Here is an 18,390-nt window from a genome sequence, read left to right as displayed (position 1 = left end):
TTCTTGGTCAGGGTGCCCCCCTCGGTGCGCTCTCTCTCGAGGGAGAGACACACGAGACACCCGGTACCCCAGCTGACACGTTATTGCCGCAGTACCCCTCGTAACGAAAGCAACGGCGTGCTCGCCGATTCGTTTTCTTGTTTCTCGGCCCAGGAACGTGCCCGATCGCGACGTCGCCCCCGTCGTCGAGTCGCGGCAACTTCTCGTTCGACGCCGTTTTAAATTCCCTTGCTTGTTGACGGCCGCGTGTTTTAGTTTTTCTTTTCTCACAACCTTATATTCGCTGGCCCTGGTTGTTTCTTTTTCTTCGCACCCTTCTTTGTGCGGTTCTCATCGGCTTCTGTGTCTACGTGGGACCATAAGAGCGTGATCATCAACTTCACCCTCTAAACCTGGATGCTGACGAGGAGTCATTTTCCTTTGGGACAAGTGGCGAGTGCGAAGGACGCGCTCGTTTGGACGCGAAAGTGGCAGTTTCCAGGCAGTGTGTGTAAAAATAATCGTGCCGGTCAGGCTGGACCGAAATCGTAATGGATGTCACCAGTGGAATGAGGCCTATTTTTGGCGGATATCCGTTCCAAGGTTAGTTTGCATTGTGTGCAATTTTAACAATAGTTTGAAAATATACTAACACTAATAACAAAGTAAATTACAATACCATACCAAAAAAGCTTATCAAAATATACAATGTAATAATATTAGAAAAGATACGACAACAGAACTTTTAAAAGTTTCGATGTAAAATATGTGTTATTGTTTCGAAAGGTTTTCTTGAAAAAGAACAGAAAAGCGAAGGTGTTTTTAAAAGGTTAAAGTGGAAACACATATTGCACACATCGCAGACGTATGTAGATTATCAAATTTTTTTTAAAATAAATTAATTAGAAATTACGACATATAATTGTACTCTGTACAAATACAATTCCCAAGCGATATTATAATGCAGAAATATTGTAATGGGAATAATTTTGCGATTTGCATTTCTTAATTGCGACACACTCGCCAGATCTTATCTGTGACTGTCTGTGCCTTCTTTGACGGTCTCTGCGAGCGATAAAGACGGCGCGCGCACAAAAGGGTGCATTTGCGTCGAATTACGCTGACGTTAATCGTCGCATTTGAAAATCCCATTAGCGCGATTAAATAATTTACGCAACGCTGCGTCGGTAACAATGCGACCGCTTAATCGTCACGTTCGCGCTCGGTTATTAAGACGATAATTAAATTCAGTCACGATCGCCATTAACACACATTCGATCGATTACACCGCCGCGCGTGATTTTGATAAATCAATTCTGTCCAAAGCGAACGACTCCGTCGTAAATTAAATGGTAACGCGCGTTTGCCGTGCCTAGCCGCATATTAAACATTTCCCTTCGCCGCGTTTTAATTGATATTCACATATTTCATACACGGGTTCGCCACGAAATTGAATAAGACAAATCTATTTTCGATACTATCGCGCACAGTCGCGTATTGGCTACGCGCATTTTATTAGCAGACGGTATAATGTATATAGTAATTTTTCTTTATAGATACATATTGATGGCATACAACATGAATTATATCGAAGAAATAATAATCCTCAATACGGGGTATCGACAATTATAAAAAAAAAAGTGTTCATTTTTTTTACAAACGTAAATTGCAATTTTCGAGTAACGGTGTAAAAATCAACGCGACAGAATTGTTACAAAAACTATACAAGTCTCCTTTTTGAATTAAGAACGCGCTAAACCAAAATTGAACATAAAAAAAAAATAGATCACGAGAAAACAAATCTCCTCGAGAGAAGAATTAGAAATGTATTCAACGCGAATTGCATGCTCTGCCGGTAATTTACTCGGCATAAAAAATCAGTAGTTATACAGTAAACACAGTAATTCCTGTGACACGCATGCAAGATGCACCGGACAGAGAAGTCTGAAATAAATATCTCGACAAACAGGCTGTTCACGCTCGCGTGACGAAAGCGACGATTACCATCGCTAATGCGGCCAAAAACTTATCTTAAGAATCCCGAAAAGATACTACATCCCCGCGCGTCGATCGAAAATTACGACACACAATCGCTTTCCGACAATAAGATTCCGGGTCTCGCTGTGTTTCTTCACGGGGCGCGCGCGGCCTCAGCCGCGATTATTATAATTACCCGTCCCCGTTGTGTACTCGGAGCGTCCGTAATGCGTAAACATAGTAATTACGCGCGTGCAGCGCCGCGTGCGCACTTAGCCGGCGCGGCCTGATGATACGGGAGCTAATGTCACGTACGGAAGGGTGGCTAATTCGACTAACGATCCGACTTTATACTCGTTAGTGCTGGAATCGGCCTGGTGCACGCCTCCTCGCGCGCATAACTTCTTCAATTTTACGGCTGTTAGCCGCGTTTTTGGTATCCTCCGCGCCGCGTGAGGAGAGTGCGCGCCTCCCCGTTCTGTGTTATCTGAATTTCGTGTTTGCGTCGCGAATCCGATTTCGCCGTTAATTTCAAGCTCGATAGCTGAAATTTGTCCCCGCGAGATCTCGATTGTCAAAAACATTTTCGCGATTTTCACGAAGAAAATGAAAATCCGCTCTTGCCTGACACTCATATGTCTCTTGAAATGAATTGACGTAACTTTCTTAAGATTTTTAAACATTTTTAACCAAATAATATTTAAAACAAAATTATAAAAATGTACACTTTTTTAAATTACGATTGATTATTAAATTATTTTAATTCAAAGAGAGAGAACAGAGACAGAAGATGCGGATGATGCTCACATCACAATTTCGCGATTATTTCTTACAGGACAAGGACGGATGAATCAGCTGGGAGGGGTGTTCATCAACGGTCGACCTCTCCCTAATCACATTCGTCTGAAAATTGTAGAAATGGCCGCCGCTGGAATTCGTCCTTGTGTTATCTCCCGACAGCTCCGTGTCTCTCACGGTTGCGTCTCCAAAATCCTGAACAGGTATCAGGAAACAGGATCTATTCGTCCTGGAGTAATCGGTGGTAGCAAACCGCGAGTGGCCACACCAGAAGTTGAGGCGAGAATCGAAGAATTAAAGAGGGACAATCCGGGAATATTTTCGTGGGAAATCAGGGACAAACTCATGAAGGTAAATCTAAAAATTGTTTAACATATCTCTCTCTTTTTTTAAAATTATTTATATAATAAATAAATATAGCGCATAATATTCGTGCACGGTAAAAAAAAATTAGAGATATATTTTTAGCACTTTGTATCGAAGTGCGCATCATTTTCAAACCGCGATTCATTATTCCGGTCACGCAGACATTTTTCCACCCCGCGAAAATCCCGCGAGCCATCACTCGACCCCTTCGATCGAAGGTGGACGTTTTCTGCGCGGTTACTCGATGTGTGTCTCTATCTCTCTTGGGGATCATACTCAATGGGGCTTTTTAATCTTGTGCACGCGCGAGGCGTGCACAAGGCGAGCGGCGGGGTACGTGAGCGGCCCGAGGCAATTCGCGTGTCCTTTAATACGTTACTGACCGCCGTCTACACCTACGCCTCATTGGCGTAACATCTCTCTGCGTCTCGATTTTCGAGTATGCAAATGGACTTTTCCTTATGAATAATCTCTTCCGCATTACACCCCCGAGTGCGCCCGATGCTTTTCCCGATTAAAAAAATTGCTTACATGAGAAAGTTATTAACGCGAAGAGAAATAAAGAGAGGATTAATTCTTCAGCGTTCCGACACTAAATTTGAAGATATATTTACTGCATTTTATATGTTTAATTACAAGTTTCTGTCGTCAGAGGTGTTGTAATAAAAAAAAATAAATAAATAAAGACATTATATTATGCAGAAATTACTCAAGAAAAGATATATAAAATACATAATAAAATTTACGCACAAGAGATATGAAAATAGAGAAACTAATGGTTTATATTACTAGAGCCGAGTTAATTTAGCGACTTTATCACACCGATGTGAATTTTCATTTCATATCCGGGTTTGTGTTGTATTTTTATTTTTTATGCTATCGCATTTGATCATCGGCGCGGTAGCACTCGTCTCTCGAAGCAACAAACGTCAAGTATCGGATCTCTCGAAGCCCCGAAGATATATCTCTCTGCATATCTGTTCGATAAAATCGGATGGCGGTTCTCAAACTGAAACCGTGCGAAATTCCGACAGAAGGGGGTTTTTGCCCTCCTTTGATGGAACGCCTTCCTCGCTGCGAGCAATTTCTTTGATAGAGAGATAAATCTCGCTCAAAAAAGAATCATACGTAATGTCCGCGAGATCGACAATAAAGAGAAAATATTAATTGAGAACGTGTTTGTATGTAAAACTGTAAGCGCAAAAGATTCAGAAAAAACATTCTGAAAACCACACAAAACTCTAAAGAAAATACCACAAAAAAAAAGAAAACAAAAGACAAAACTACAAGCGCGAAAAGAAAGACTACGAAGGAGAATAAGAGAATGACGTAGTGAATATAAATAAAAGGACAAGCGAGGGAGAAATTGGGGAACGCCACAAAACGAGAGAACGAAAAAGGAGAGCGGGGAAAAGCGAACGAGAGAAAGAGAGAGACCACGGGCGAGAGTGAAGTATCGGAAATGATCGGAGCGTGTGAGAGAGAGAGAAGTGCCGAAAACAGCGCTCGAAGAAAGAGAGCGGGACTCTGAAAGACGAGAGAGCCGCGTCTGTGCGGAGAAGGACGAAAAACGGTTTCGAGAACACGTACGCCGCTGCAGTGGAGGCAGGCCGGTCGTGGCCGGCATTAATACGGCATTTAATGTTGGAAGGAGGCGTTCCTGGGCCCTGAGGCCCGCAGGGCGCCTCTCTCTCCTCGTCTCACCCGATACCCGACTGTCTTGTCGGGCCCGGATCGGTCTCTCTCTTTCCTGTCATCGCCCCGGACCCGACGCTTCGGCCACCACCGACAGAAGGATCGTTATTGTTTCTGAGATCGGCGATCCGCCAGATAGCGATCGACACCGACACGACCCCCTTTCCCTCTTTTCCTCTTCGGCCTGTCTCTTTCCCTCTGTATATCTCTTTCTTTCTCGAATCTCGTTGCTCTTTTTCATGCTTCTTCCACCCGCTCTTTTTAAATCTTTGGCAAAAAACAAAAAGCAGTTCCTTGGCTCGCGGGATAATGCTCACTCGATCTTTTACCTCCTCGCGCTTTCTTTATTTATCTCCGTTCTCTTTATAGCGAATCGCTCGTTCGGCACGCACTCTCGATCCCGCCGTTCGATAACGCCGATCGGTATCGGCGCGTGCGTACGTGCACAGATTTTCGCGGCTTCGCGAGACAGTGTTGATACGGTGCGGTGAAATTTTCTCGATACGTAATTACGAAGATACGTGGTGAAATCGTGAATATATATATACGCTATAACGAGCTCACGATCCACGTGCTGTGTCCAATGTCGATTCGTATCATCCGCGTGCCCTTATTATTTCGGATTATCAATTCCACTTTGAGCGAAACTGTAAGTTTCAATAAAAATTTCAACAAAAGTTGCAGTTTTGTTCAACAACAGTTTTTTAGTTAATGTTTTTAAATTCTTACATGTGCAAATATATAAAATATTACATATGTAGATGTAAGTATTTTTTAACATTTCACTCAGTCACTGCGCGACCATCTACTTTATTTCTACACAAAGTAAGTTATGAGCACGTTTCGTGGGATAAAGAAATATACATAAATTTTATAAGATCTTGACTTTGTACTATTTGTCACCCAATGCGATTCACTTTTGTAATTTTGCGACCGAGGAGGGCTCAAGTTAGAGCCGAAAAGTACTTCATACGTTTTTGTTATAATTTTAATTTTAATTCTACTCATTAAAATTTTAATTATACTCCATTATATTAAAGACTCTAATTGCTCAAAAAAAACCTTAATTAATTTTCATTTTTAATATAGATAAAACTAGGTTTTATAATGTAACACAATATATGTCTGCAATTTTTATACGCAATGAAAGAAGTCATTAGATGAAATGAACTTGTACTTGACCGCTATTATGCTGTACAGTGTACGGTATTCCGATATATTTTATGGCGACAATCCATTAACGTTGTCCATTAACCTTGTTGAAATTGTTGAAGCCGCGCAATCACAGACAAGTTTAATGGATCCAACGGATCTCTGTTTACGATCTCTTGTGACTTTACTCGCTTTACTCTCGTAACGGTCGTACAAGAATCCCGAAACCTTTTGCAATCAAGGAAGGAGAATCATCTTTCGCGCAATCGCGAGTAACGGAATCGCGTCTATTGCTATTATCGAATAAACGATTTTTTGTCTCGCAATCTAAGACTCGATAATTAAAATTTGATCGCGTACAAATCGTGTGTCTCTTTCATTCATTTGCAGTTTCTGCGAACATTTCAAGAACACACGACGCGAAACTTTTGATTGCGCGCGTCCTGAAAGTAACAAATGTTTACTTTTGCGGTTTCACGAAATGACCGATTTGTTCGGTCGGGATCATCATCGTTTACATCATCCGCACTAACTGCGCAACAAGACCTGTGATCTGCGCGCCGTTCCGCCGCTAAAGAACTGCTTTCGATTTCCACGGTTATCTGCGTGTTTCGTCGTCGGCGCAACCTCGTTTCGTTACTCGCGGCGCGCGAAGTGAACGCGCGCCGCGTGTAACGGTAACGTCTCGGGCGTACAATGTGCAATAACGCAGAATCTCACGGCGCGGCGCAAATGTGTATGCCGACACGAATATAATCGCGCCAAATTGTAGTGCGGTAGCCTGCAGTTGCGAGTGCCACACGCGGGCTCACCACGGAGCACGTAACTCCGGCGATCGATCAATTCGCATTTGCCGGTTTCTAGGAGCGAAGAGGCGAGTGTGCGCGCGCGCGCGCGATCGAGACGGAAACGTGCGAAGCTTTGCGTAAACCTAGCAATCTCCGTCCCGCAAATTGCGGGACGTTTTTATGCGACTTGAATTAATACGGAAACAAAAGACGGGATCGGTAAATGCAATAAGTTTTATATTAGCGACATGAGAAAGTACGTATCTCTCTCAAAATTATACTCTCTGCTAGAAAGTGTATTGCAACAAATCGTCGATATTACATAATTTTACGTAATCGTAATTTGTAGTTTCAGTAACAACAAAATAATTTGATTTTTTATTTTAATAAATCTGGTTTGCGTGAAGGAGGGATTCTCGGATCCGCCGAGCGTCAGCTCCATCAGCAGGCTTCTTCGGGGCGGACGACCGGGAGATGACACGAAAAAGGATTACACAATCAATGGCATATTGGGCAGTGGTAAGTCAACATTCTTCCTCTCTCTCTCTCTCTCTTCGTAGGTTTTTATTTTTTATTCGGGATACATTTTTACGCGCACATAGATTAAATTTCGAATAATAAGCGGGCGATCAGTTCTCTCGGCCAATCGGACAATGTATCTCTTACATTCGCGCGATGTTTATCGCGGCGAGAACGGTGCGAACGCGCGGGTAAAGCTGCGGTAAAGTTACTCTCATCGGACAGTCGAAGGGTTAATTACCCTTTTAGGCTGTCAGCGGCGAGAAAGAAATCCCCCCACGCCGCGGCGGTTCCAATATGGCAAAAGAAGGCCCACGCTCGTACTCGGTATCGCGCGAGAAATATGGAACGTAGGGAAGAAAGAGAGAAAAAAAAGTCGCGCACGATCCATCGTCTCGCATCAAGAGCTTTTAACCTCCGCCGGGGCCCGTGGACCCAGTTTGACGCATACGCTAAGACCGTATATACCGGAGGCCTTAAGCGCCTCCGCTCTTCGCCCTCGCTGTTAGGGACTTTCGAGTTAGTCCGAATGAGCCGGCAACGGACCGGACGGCCCCAGGATTTAATCTCCGGTGGGCGTGAGCGGGATTAGCCAGGTTACCTACACGTCCGACAAACGGATTACAGAAGTGTCAATATCTTACGGGAGGGATATTATATCCCTCTTCGTTCGCGCGTCCCTCGCATCATCGTCTTCTTCCTTCTCCCGAGATTTGTGAGACGGTTTTCGCATACGATATCGTGCCTGATTATGCGATGGCATCGGCAGCCTTCTGTAACATCCCCGAACATAAAAGACGTCACACAAGAGTTTCCTGTCTATCCGTTGTATTCTTTTTGTAAATGTGAGATTTGTTTCAACGTGCCTTATTGCAATTTTTTATTTTTCTTTATACAAAATCGGATAAATACACTTGTATGTAAAACTCAAATTTATTTTGTATAAAAATACATATAATATTGATTACTTTTTCTATCTCGTATGAACATTATATAAGGATTAGGATCGACTAACAAAAATTTATCGAATTTGGGAGAAGATAAACAACAGTCGTGTTCTTGTAAACGTTTTAATTACAATATAAGACATAAATAACTTCATTAGACCACACAATCTTGATCACAAATAGCAGCTATCGAGTTTTTTCGATCTAGATCCCTATCTTGCTTTGAGGAAATAATTCGGTTCTTAAGCCAGCGGCTGTTCAGGTATGCACGATCGGTCAGTTTGTTACAAGAGCGAGAAGGGAATCTGTTTTTGTGATTGATACAGGTAGACACGGAGGAATTAGCGGTACAGGTGTCCCAAAGTCTTAAAAAGTCAAGCCGGCGTGGATGCTGCTGGGGTCGAGAAAAGATCCTTCGATCGCGGACCGTCGAGAATGTGAGGAAAGAGTCGAGAGCCGAGAGGCAAGAGAGCTGGGGCCTCAAGGCTCAGGGGCCCTGTGAGGGTCCCGCGGAGATCAAACGGGCCGCCTGCCACACGTCGACAGTGGTGCTCATTCACGACTCCCCGTTGTTTCCCGACAGATTCCTTTAATTAATCTAATCGAGCGAATTGGTTTTCGTGGTTTTGCGTGGTGTGCGGATTTATTCGCGGATATTTTCGCGCAAAAAATATTTTGCGATCGATTCGAACTGGATCGAGTCGAAAAAACCGGTCGAAATATGCACAAACGGTGGGCAGCAACAAAAATCCTTCACGTATACAGTCAGAAATAACCAGAAGCAGTCGATAAAGCTTGGAGAACAGTGATTAAGCTTTCGAAGCAGGCGTGAATTTCGCAAGATGAGAAAGCGCCTCTAGAAATATCTTACCGCGCGTCTCTCTCTTTCTCTGGCCAAACCGCGAAACCATCAATTACAGATGCGTATCGCTTCTGGTGCGCTTAATTATGCATGACTCGTGATATGTAACTGGCTCGCGCGCGAGCGCGCGCGCGCGCGCTTCATATAATCTTTTTCCTAAAATTGCGATGATAGAAATCTCGTTCGCGCGCTCTCCGATGCGCGCCGGACTTTTGTGCAAAAATGTGAATAATTATTTAACAAGCGGGTGAGAGCGGCATTTTTCACTCTCATTCACACACCGTCGTTTATACAATATTAAATGCCTTTTGCCGCGTCTGGCAAAATTGATTAACATCGATCGATCGAATTAAAGCGTCGGCGATGCAATTTGCCCGCGCCGTGCGCGCCGCTTGCGCGAATCCCGAGACAAAGAGCGCCGGTTGCCGGTCTCCCTCTCTCACGCCGTTGGAAATAAATAAACGCCGAAATGGACGCGGCTTTATGACTTCCTGTCATTACTATCAAACGCGAAGAAACACTTAAACCGCTATTAAAGTATTGCGAGTGCCGTTTCTAAACGTATATATATATACCTACCGCGGAAATTCATTAACTATTAATTCAGAAAAAAAAATATTTTATTTAGACACACGAGAGGAACTTGCTATTTTTAACGTGTGATTTTTTCATTAAGTTGTTATTTTTTCTCTTAAACAGCTTTTTCTCGCAGTTCAAACTTTTAATTCTAATTAAAACTTCATTACTGATCGAACTGGGATGTTTAATTTTTATCACCCGCGTTATATCAGCGTTTAAGTGTGTCGACAACTCGGAAACAAAAGTTCGCTAATTGAATTCACTCGCGATGTTGTTGTGTAGCCGGCTTCCGATTCACTTCATCCCGATTTTCGTGAGCAGATAAGGAGAAGTTGCTATCGCGGTCGGCGCCGCGTGCGGCTGAATAACTTATATATGGTGCACGAGTTTGCTCGCATGCTGCGCGCAATAGGAAGCGAGGGCAATCGTGATAGGGAGCACCTCTGGACGGATATACTCGTACTATGGCGGAGAGGTGTCGGTCCGGGTATAGGTGTCGGCAGGCGAGCAGGAATGACACGTAGCCTGTGGCTTTCTTATTCCTTCTTATTCCGTTCCTTTGGCTTCGGCCGCCGACGAGGGATTAGCCTAATGGGTCCTGCTCGCCCTCCCCCACGCCGTCCCTCCTCACTCTCTGACCTCCTTCCCTCGCTACACACGTGTATAATATGTATATCCATCCTGATCCTTTTCCCCTCGCTTCCCGTCTCTTTCTCTTTCTCGTCCCTCCGACACGATCGGACCGACGAGAGAGTATATCCGCGCGATGAACAACGCCGCTAAGTGATTCACAATCAGGTTTATTGATTGTATCGACGATCGACGCGCGATCGTTCGCACGGGGGGAATGCGCCGCCAACACGCTCACGCGATACTGTTTTTAATGTTTAAGCACCTTCTTCTCGACGCGCGAGATCCCTTTTCTTGCCGATTCGCTTGCATGATTCGCAATCAAATTTGCAGATTACATCGCGCCGATCGACGTCCGCATTGTTCGGCCGTCGCGAGTTGCTCAGCGCGCTATTATCAAGCCGCGCGCGTAGAGTCAATAAGATCCCTCGAAGAGACGAAGCTGCGATAAGATCGAGATGGATTCTCTCGGTGCGCTAAAAACGGTGATTTGCATGTTGCGTTACACATCTTGCTTCCTAGCCACTTTGCTTTATTTCGCGTCTGAAAGGAGAAGATCGAGATCCGATAAGAAATTTTAAAAAAATACAATATTCACGCGCGCGCGCAGAAAAGTTTCGATATATTGAAAATATTTGTCTCGTTCGTCCTAATCCTTAGGAAAAGAACTTTGTGTAAAGACGAGATTAATTATGCAGGTTTTTAATTATTTATAACTTTCTCGCTTTATTAACGCCATATCAAGGATAATACTTTGTTGCATCACGCCGCTAATATTCTTATCTGCGAGAAGTCGCGAAACATCGTGCTCGAGAGTCGACACATCGACGCAATGAAAAATGCGAGAGAAGTCAGTGAGCGATTACACGGGCTGGGGAGAGAAGAGACGCAAGAGAACGCGAGAAAGAGAAGGAGCAAGAGGAGATCGGCTGTCGGGAGTGATATCAAAGCGTGTATCTAATGCGCCGTACGAATCGGGCTGCGGGAGCGTGGACGCGATCCTTGTCACGCGAGCGTATAATCCTTCGAGAGCGATACATACTCGGTATCGTACGACATGTGTCCTTACGGATACGGCTTTTTATCATCATCGGATTGAATTAAAAAAGCGCGCGCGCGTTCAGAGCTTTGTATGTAAGATAACCCTTACGAATTTATCGACGATTCTCGTGTATATTGTAAAAATTGCAAAGTAAATTATATATCTATGTTCATTTTTGTTTTGTTTTAAGTAGAAAACATGTTAAAAGAAAAAGAATCAAAGAGAGCTTATGGTTCCAAGCTGGCAATGGACAATCAAACAATTAATTAAAAAAAACATGTTGTTGCAAAAGTGCAAACTAAAAACTAATTTTACATATGAATTAAACGTATTCAAATAATTTTCTAATTTTTTAAAAATATACAGTAATAAATAATTATTCCGAGTTTTGGATATTTTCATAAACTTTATTCTTTAATGTAAAAAGCGGCGAAAACTAATTTTGCTAATTTTTTGTACATGCGCGATGACGGTATAAAATATAGCGCACGTGATGTAAATTTCAGCGATTACATCATCAGTTTAATTTCTCTTCTCCGCATCGCCTCCGTCATCTCTTCTGGGTTGCCTCGCCCTTCATTTTCAGTCACCTCGACTTCGTAGCTTATAGTAGTCTTCTCTTTCATTAAGTCGCGATTTAATCGAGCGCACTTAAGAAACTCGTGCGCGTGCTGTAGAAAAATGTTAATTACGTGGCAACAACATCAACTCGATGACGATCAATTGCCACAAAGGCGCACTTGGATATTTTTGCGAATACAAATCAGAGCGTGTGTTCTCGAACACGCGACGGTATAAGCCCGGCAGAAAATAATATTTTCTCGAACGATCGTTAGATTATTGTGTGCTGACTTCGTCAAAAGCAGTGTTTTTATTTTTATTAGAATTTGCAAAGAGAAATAGAAATACGCGTGTATTTTTCTCGCATAAGTTGCAAGAATTAAATAAAAGTTACAAGTTACACAAACGTTACAGTTCGAAAACATTGACCACACAGCGTATTTTCAAAAAACGCGCAGCGTCAGATTTCCATAAATCTGGAAGCGATCATTATTACCAGAAACTCGTGCGGCACGTTTGATATTTTCTAAAACAGACCACCAGCGATACAGACCAAAAAACGCCGCTTCATCTTCTTACAGTTAACTACCTCGTGATTTTGTGACTGTCAATGAACAGGTCAAAACTGACCGTCACACGCTGTCAATGTGCATTTAAAAGTTCTCTTACAAATAGAGAAAAAAATGTGCTCAAAGTATACTCATCCATCCAACATTTCCGCAATTCTTTTAAGTTTTTTTAATTGCCGAACCGAGCAATTTTTCTACGAATTGTCCGTGCGAAAAATCAAACAACTCTACCCTAATCGTCAGAATCTTATAATCTGGGAGCGATTGTTTGAAGAGAAAGAAACGGAACTCGGGCGGATAAGAAAGAAAAGTGTTCTTGCACTGTCATCACAACCGCCCTTACGGCAGACCACCAACGACGACGGACGATATACGAGAGAGATCGTGCCTCGAGAGTATTCAACTCGGTCTAATTGTAGCGGCAAAAGCTGTCGTCGAGCTGTGATCGGCCACCAACCCTCGGTGTACACCGACTACCGGTCTCATCCCTCTTGCCCTTCGCAATACACGCACACGCACACATACACGGGCGTTGACAGGAAGACAGACCGCGCATTCGGTTGTCAACCGCTTCGAGGCTCATTGTTGGCGTTTTGAGGACATTTGTTACCATTTAGGAGGACCTCACACACGGATCCACGGGACCCCCATGAGCGGTAAAAGGAGTTGGAAGGTGGGACTGGGGAGGGGCCCATACGGGGCTAGATTTATAACCTGCGAAGGTGCGGCATCTTTTCCGCCATTCAGCGTCCGATTCGACACGCGGAAAGCAAAAGGGAGGCGCAGGAAAGCCGCGACGATCCACATGCAACAACGGATGCTGCTGCTGTTGGCTCGAGCCTGTTTGTCCGCGATTCTCCGCATCCAGACTCCACCCCTGATCTTCAGAAGAAACCCACCGAGTGTGTGTACATTTTTCGAACATCCTCTCTAGCGCAAATATTCTGTTCTGAGAATTCGAACTATAGATTTCTCTCGCCCGAACATCGAGGTAGAAAAGATTATTCATGCGATCGACGACGATCGGATAACAAGCTTACAACATCGACGACAGTGTGCGCACATAAGCTGTTCTCACACCTCGCGATTGTGCGTTTTTTCTGACATTCTCACGCAACTTGAATGAAACTTGCTCGCTGAAAAAAGTAGATCACCCTTCCGCAATATTACATCGTAAAAAAAAAACGTTTGTAAAACGCGAGTAATTACAACGTTAATCTTCGTCGTCGTCGAAACAAATGACGGCTTTGAAGTTATTTTGTGTTTTACCTGTGATGTGTTTACGGTAATCTCGCCGGGCGATCAACGTGTTAATCGCGCGAAATGACTCGCGTGAGCTCTTATATGCAAAACCGGCATTTGCTCGTACATTACCGCTTGCGATCGACGAGAGGAGGCGACAGAGCGACGCGTGTACGCGGCACGCAGCGGGGATGCTGACCGGCACATTTCTGGATGACGTTGCTACGAATGAGATATTTGCTCTCGACACCGCGGGACCGCCCCCCTTTCCCACGTAATTGATTACATGCGTCTTTTCACGCGATCTATTCACGGGCCCGATCGGCCGCTTTTCATCGTCGAGAGGCCCGATATTGATTGTGCCTATCAACGGAGTCAACCTGGCTCCGAAGCGCGCGCGCGCTCGTCGTCGACAGCGACAAGATCGACTCGCGAATGAGATTCAAGATGTGCAACTTGTGTCGTTTGCCGACGTATCTGTAGCTCCCGGGCTCAGTTTTACATCGCTGACAAACGACACACAAGGGTATTCAATTTTTCAAAAATACATAAATTTTGTAATTTATCATTTCTGTAATCAAATAACTGCGAGTTTCTTAAATTGTAGGATTTTTACGAGCTAGAACCGACGTCCAACTTTCTTCTTTTACCCGATCTTGATACCGAGGGTTTCAAAAAATACTAAATTATTTTATTTATCAGAAAAAAAATCACGAACTCGAGCTCTTCGTTTCATCGTGACGATAAATTTTGAAGATTCGAAGATAAAGTGAAACGCAGCCGCGCGATGACTGCCGCAGTCCAAGCGAGAAACCGGCCACGCGATAGACGCGGCTTAATTATGTACGCTAGGCGTAATTGACATTTCCAGGCGCCGACGCGCTAACAGGACGATCGCGCGCGCGATAAAACAATAACGTGGCCGGGGCGATAATCTATAAAGCGTTTCATCGAGTACCCGCCTTCCTGTCCCGAGCGGAGAGCACGTTCGTTCTCTCATTACAAGTCCAACATATGGGCGTCTAAACGATCGCACGCACACACACCCAATCTTCTCCCGCTCTCGCTCACAGACAGTCGTCATTGTTTTTTTTTTTTTNTTTTTTTTTTTTTGTTTTTTTTTTTTTGTTTCTGCCGACGCGCGAAAAGAGAAGACGAGAAGAGTCCGCACGGAGATTCTGAGGATCGAAGGGAGACGGAAAGAGAGCTCTCTGAGAGGACCGCCGATGTCAGAGGCCGCGCGAAGGAATGCTGACTCGTCGAACACCACCGCCCTGGCCTCTCGAACGTCCCCTCGACGCCGAGGAACACACCTGGCCGAACGCACCACCTCCGCCCCGGAAAAAAAACCAGCCGAACGAGCCAATAATGATAATTGATAATTAGTCTCATATTTCGTCGGTGAATGCGCGTGTCGAAAAACGAAAGAGATTGACGCGGTTGGACAAATGCGACGTACTTGGAACGCATCGCGAAGACGAACTAAACGTAGAATTATTTACGTTCTTTTTTTTTTCTGAATTCTTTTCTCAATTTTACAAATCACATCTTGAGTTTTTGCGCGTACATAAAACAATTCGACGACGCACGCGAGAGATTTTACACTTCGTTCGATTTCATACTTGGACTGACTTCGGCACATATTCTGCAACGTATGCGAGGCCCGCCTATCTCCGTTTCTTTCGTTCGCTGAAAGGAGTACGAAGCGCGTCGTGCATACACATTTTAATCGCGCGGTACGCATCTAGAGAAAGGAGATAAAGGTGGTACTTACGTATAGTGACCTTTTTCCGGCGACCGTCGAACGATCGTCGGAGGATCCTTCGACGAGGGATTCCCTTTGGCGGCGTCTTTGGCGGCTTGTTCACGTTCCTCGTATGACAAACGGAAGAATAGGAGAATGGCCCGGAGACAAGTTGCATCTACAGACAGTAAAAGGTGGCAGAACTCAGGTTTAAATTCTTGTTACCAGTCTCGCGCCATCGTGTACAGGTGGACAAGACGACGGCGAACATCGAAAGGTGTCCATCGGCTTTTTTTTTTATAATGCTCCTGAAGACGCACAATAACTGCGAAGTGCGCGAGAACGAGCTTACCTGATCCTCTGTGTGTTACTTAACACGTGACTCGATATCGAAAGAAATTATATATAACACGTAATTCTCTGTTTTTATATTTAAAATTAATTTTTGCACCGAGAATATCGTCGCGGAAAGCAAATCGATCAGAAATGGACGATGAAATGCGGTGAAAAACGAAAAGATTGAATTGAAGCTTTGAAAAAATTTTGTCAATTAATTGTATATTAGTGTGAAAATTCGGCGGATAGAAAAATTTTGGAATTCTTCGTCTATTTTTGTGGTGAAAACCAAGCGTTATTCGACTCGGCATTTACAGACGCCAGCGTATCCGCCTCCTCCCCATATACAAATAGAAGGCACGTTGCGCGTTTTGACAAATGTAATACAGTACAATGAGCAGAATGGACTTCAACTCAAAGAAAAACCGCTGGGAATTCTTGTATACTTAAGAAAAGCGCAATCGTGCCGACACATTACATTCCCCGTCGGGCGAAGTAAAACTGCGAGAAACCGAGAGGACAGTCTTTTATGTTCCACCGACAGGATTCGGGGCAGGTACTACTGTGTATGTGAAAAAAAAAAAAAAAAAAAAAAAACAGGAAAAGATCTAAGCGCAAACTCCGCTTTTCGAATTTCATAGATTTTCACAAACACGCTCGAATTTCCACAATATCTTTTTCGACGCAGACAATCGTTAAACAATCGCTCCAAGAAAATCTGTCATCTGGGAGTTTGCCGGAGAACTCGAGTTTCTTTATCAATTTCAAGTTTCGATATAACGCGATCGTAATAATAATCTGTTGTGGGTTTTCCCGATACACACAAGGAAGAAGTCTCGAGAAGATTTCAATCAAACTTGAGCTCGCGAAATACACGCATCGCGGACAGAAAAACCTGGGCCAAGTGGTGGACGAATTGGCATAAGAAACGGGAATTACTGTCGTCATCGTTCAATTCCGCATCGCGGAATCGAACGATACCGCGCTCGCACAGGTAGACAAATAAAAGGAGCGAGCTAATCCCCCTCCGGTTTTTGTTGTGCTCGGATGGGTTCTCGGACGTCACAACAAGCTGCTCGTCCCACTCAACCTTTGACGTGTTGCTTTGGGATATTATACGTTTGATCGGCGGTAAAAACCGAACATGAGAGATTAAATTTCATTTCGTAACAGATCGAACGGAGCAGAGAACGGCTGGAAAAGCGCGACCGATGTCCGACTTTCAGCCGGACAATGGACCGCGCGAGCGCTCGATTGAACAACAAATGGGATGAATGTGGTACAATAGGAAGGGAGAGTCGACTTAGGGGCAAATATTTGGCGAGAATATAATCTGGTCAGTTTTCTCCTTTCGGCGTGTACACGTCGTGTCCTTTCTCTTGTCAGAAAAAATAGACGCACGAGCTACTTGTTCTCCGGCTCAAGTTAAGTATCTTACAATGCGGAGGCAGCAGCGTATTGCATAGAAATGTTTTGAAAACGATGTTCAATGAATGGGAGAGAATATTGAGAGATACTCGAGATCCTTGGCAAAAAGGGATTTAATATTAAGTATCAAACGGTCGAGAGGCGATGGAACACAATTCAACTGCTCGCAGTCTTGGTTGAGATTAGTTTCTTGCTCGAGTTTTATAGAAAATAAATTAAAAAAAAAAAAGAGAAAGAGAAGAAAGACTGGTCCGGAGAATAAAATGACACGAAAAGTTCCGAAAAGAGCGGATCAATTTTCTAGAAAACAATTAAATTATAAAAATAAATCTGTACGATGACACACACACACATACACACCGGGATCTTCTTTGAAATATTATAGGCGGAACGTCTTGATTTCAATCATAGGAAACAATTAAGCTGTATGGAATACGATGACGATGCGCGATAGTCATCGCCGGGCACGTACGCCGTATATTGTGTATGTGACGATCATCGTCTCATTAATATCCTATTCAGAAGAAGAGGCGAGTTCGTTCGGTGCAACAGCGAACCGGAGTGACAGGGCGGTTTTTTCGACGATTTATTGATGATCGGCAGTGGTGACCCTTTTAACATCAATTTTTTTTCAACCAATTAATAATCGGCGCGAAATTTACCAGATCGCCGTCGCGCACTAGCAGCTCGGTACATTGAAAAATTTTCGCATCCAAACATCTTTACGAGAGTTGAATAGATGAAAGGCGCGTGACCTTGCAAACTGTCGTTAATAATAGAATTTTGAAATTCAAGGTGAATACTATCTAATTCTCTTTCTTTATTCTATATAAAAAAAATCATTTGGACCGAAGTGCGCGTTTTGGAACCGAATGTATCGCATCTATTGTTGCCTCTTTTCCGCGTTGCCGATTGGTTGGTTGGTTGATCGAGTCAAATCGAATCGGTAAGATCGAGAGATTAAATAATGAAAAGCGATTTTGAGACAGTTCGTCATATATATAGAAAAAATTAAAAACGTAACTAAACGTGACAGGAAAGAGTAGAAAAACAACACGTGAAAATAACGTGACTGTGTAATTTATATTATATATAACATTAAATAATACATATTATACATATAATTTATTATATATTTATAATATTATACTTTATATTGTATTATATGTATTATAT

At 43.5% G+C, this 18,390-nt stretch overlaps 1 protein-coding gene across 1 annotated transcript in view; it reads left to right on the top strand.

Annotated features, from left to right (window-relative positions):
* Positions 1-250: 250 nt before the first annotated feature.
* The window catches only part of LOC109856484 (protein gooseberry-neuro), a 20,258-nt gene continuing 2,118 nt past the window's right edge, over positions 251-18,390 (top strand). Inside the window, exons 1-3 of the mRNA XM_020431809.1 lie at positions 251-582; positions 2,792-3,105; positions 7,163-7,274. Coding sequence (XP_020287398.1) covers positions 531-582; positions 2,792-3,105; positions 7,163-7,274 — 478 coding nt within the window. The 5' untranslated portion in view covers positions 251-530. The remainder of the gene's footprint in view (positions 583-2,791; positions 3,106-7,162; positions 7,275-18,390) is intronic.

The sequence above is a fragment of the Pseudomyrmex gracilis genome, unplaced genomic scaffold, assembly GCF_002006095.1.
Source record: "Pseudomyrmex gracilis isolate BER0280 unplaced genomic scaffold, ASM200609v1 scaffold_120, whole genome shotgun sequence".
NCBI lineage: Eukaryota > Metazoa > Arthropoda > Insecta > Hymenoptera > Formicidae > Pseudomyrmex > Pseudomyrmex gracilis.
Note: the sequence above shows the minus strand (reverse complement) of the source record. Positions and strands in the feature narration are given on the sequence as shown.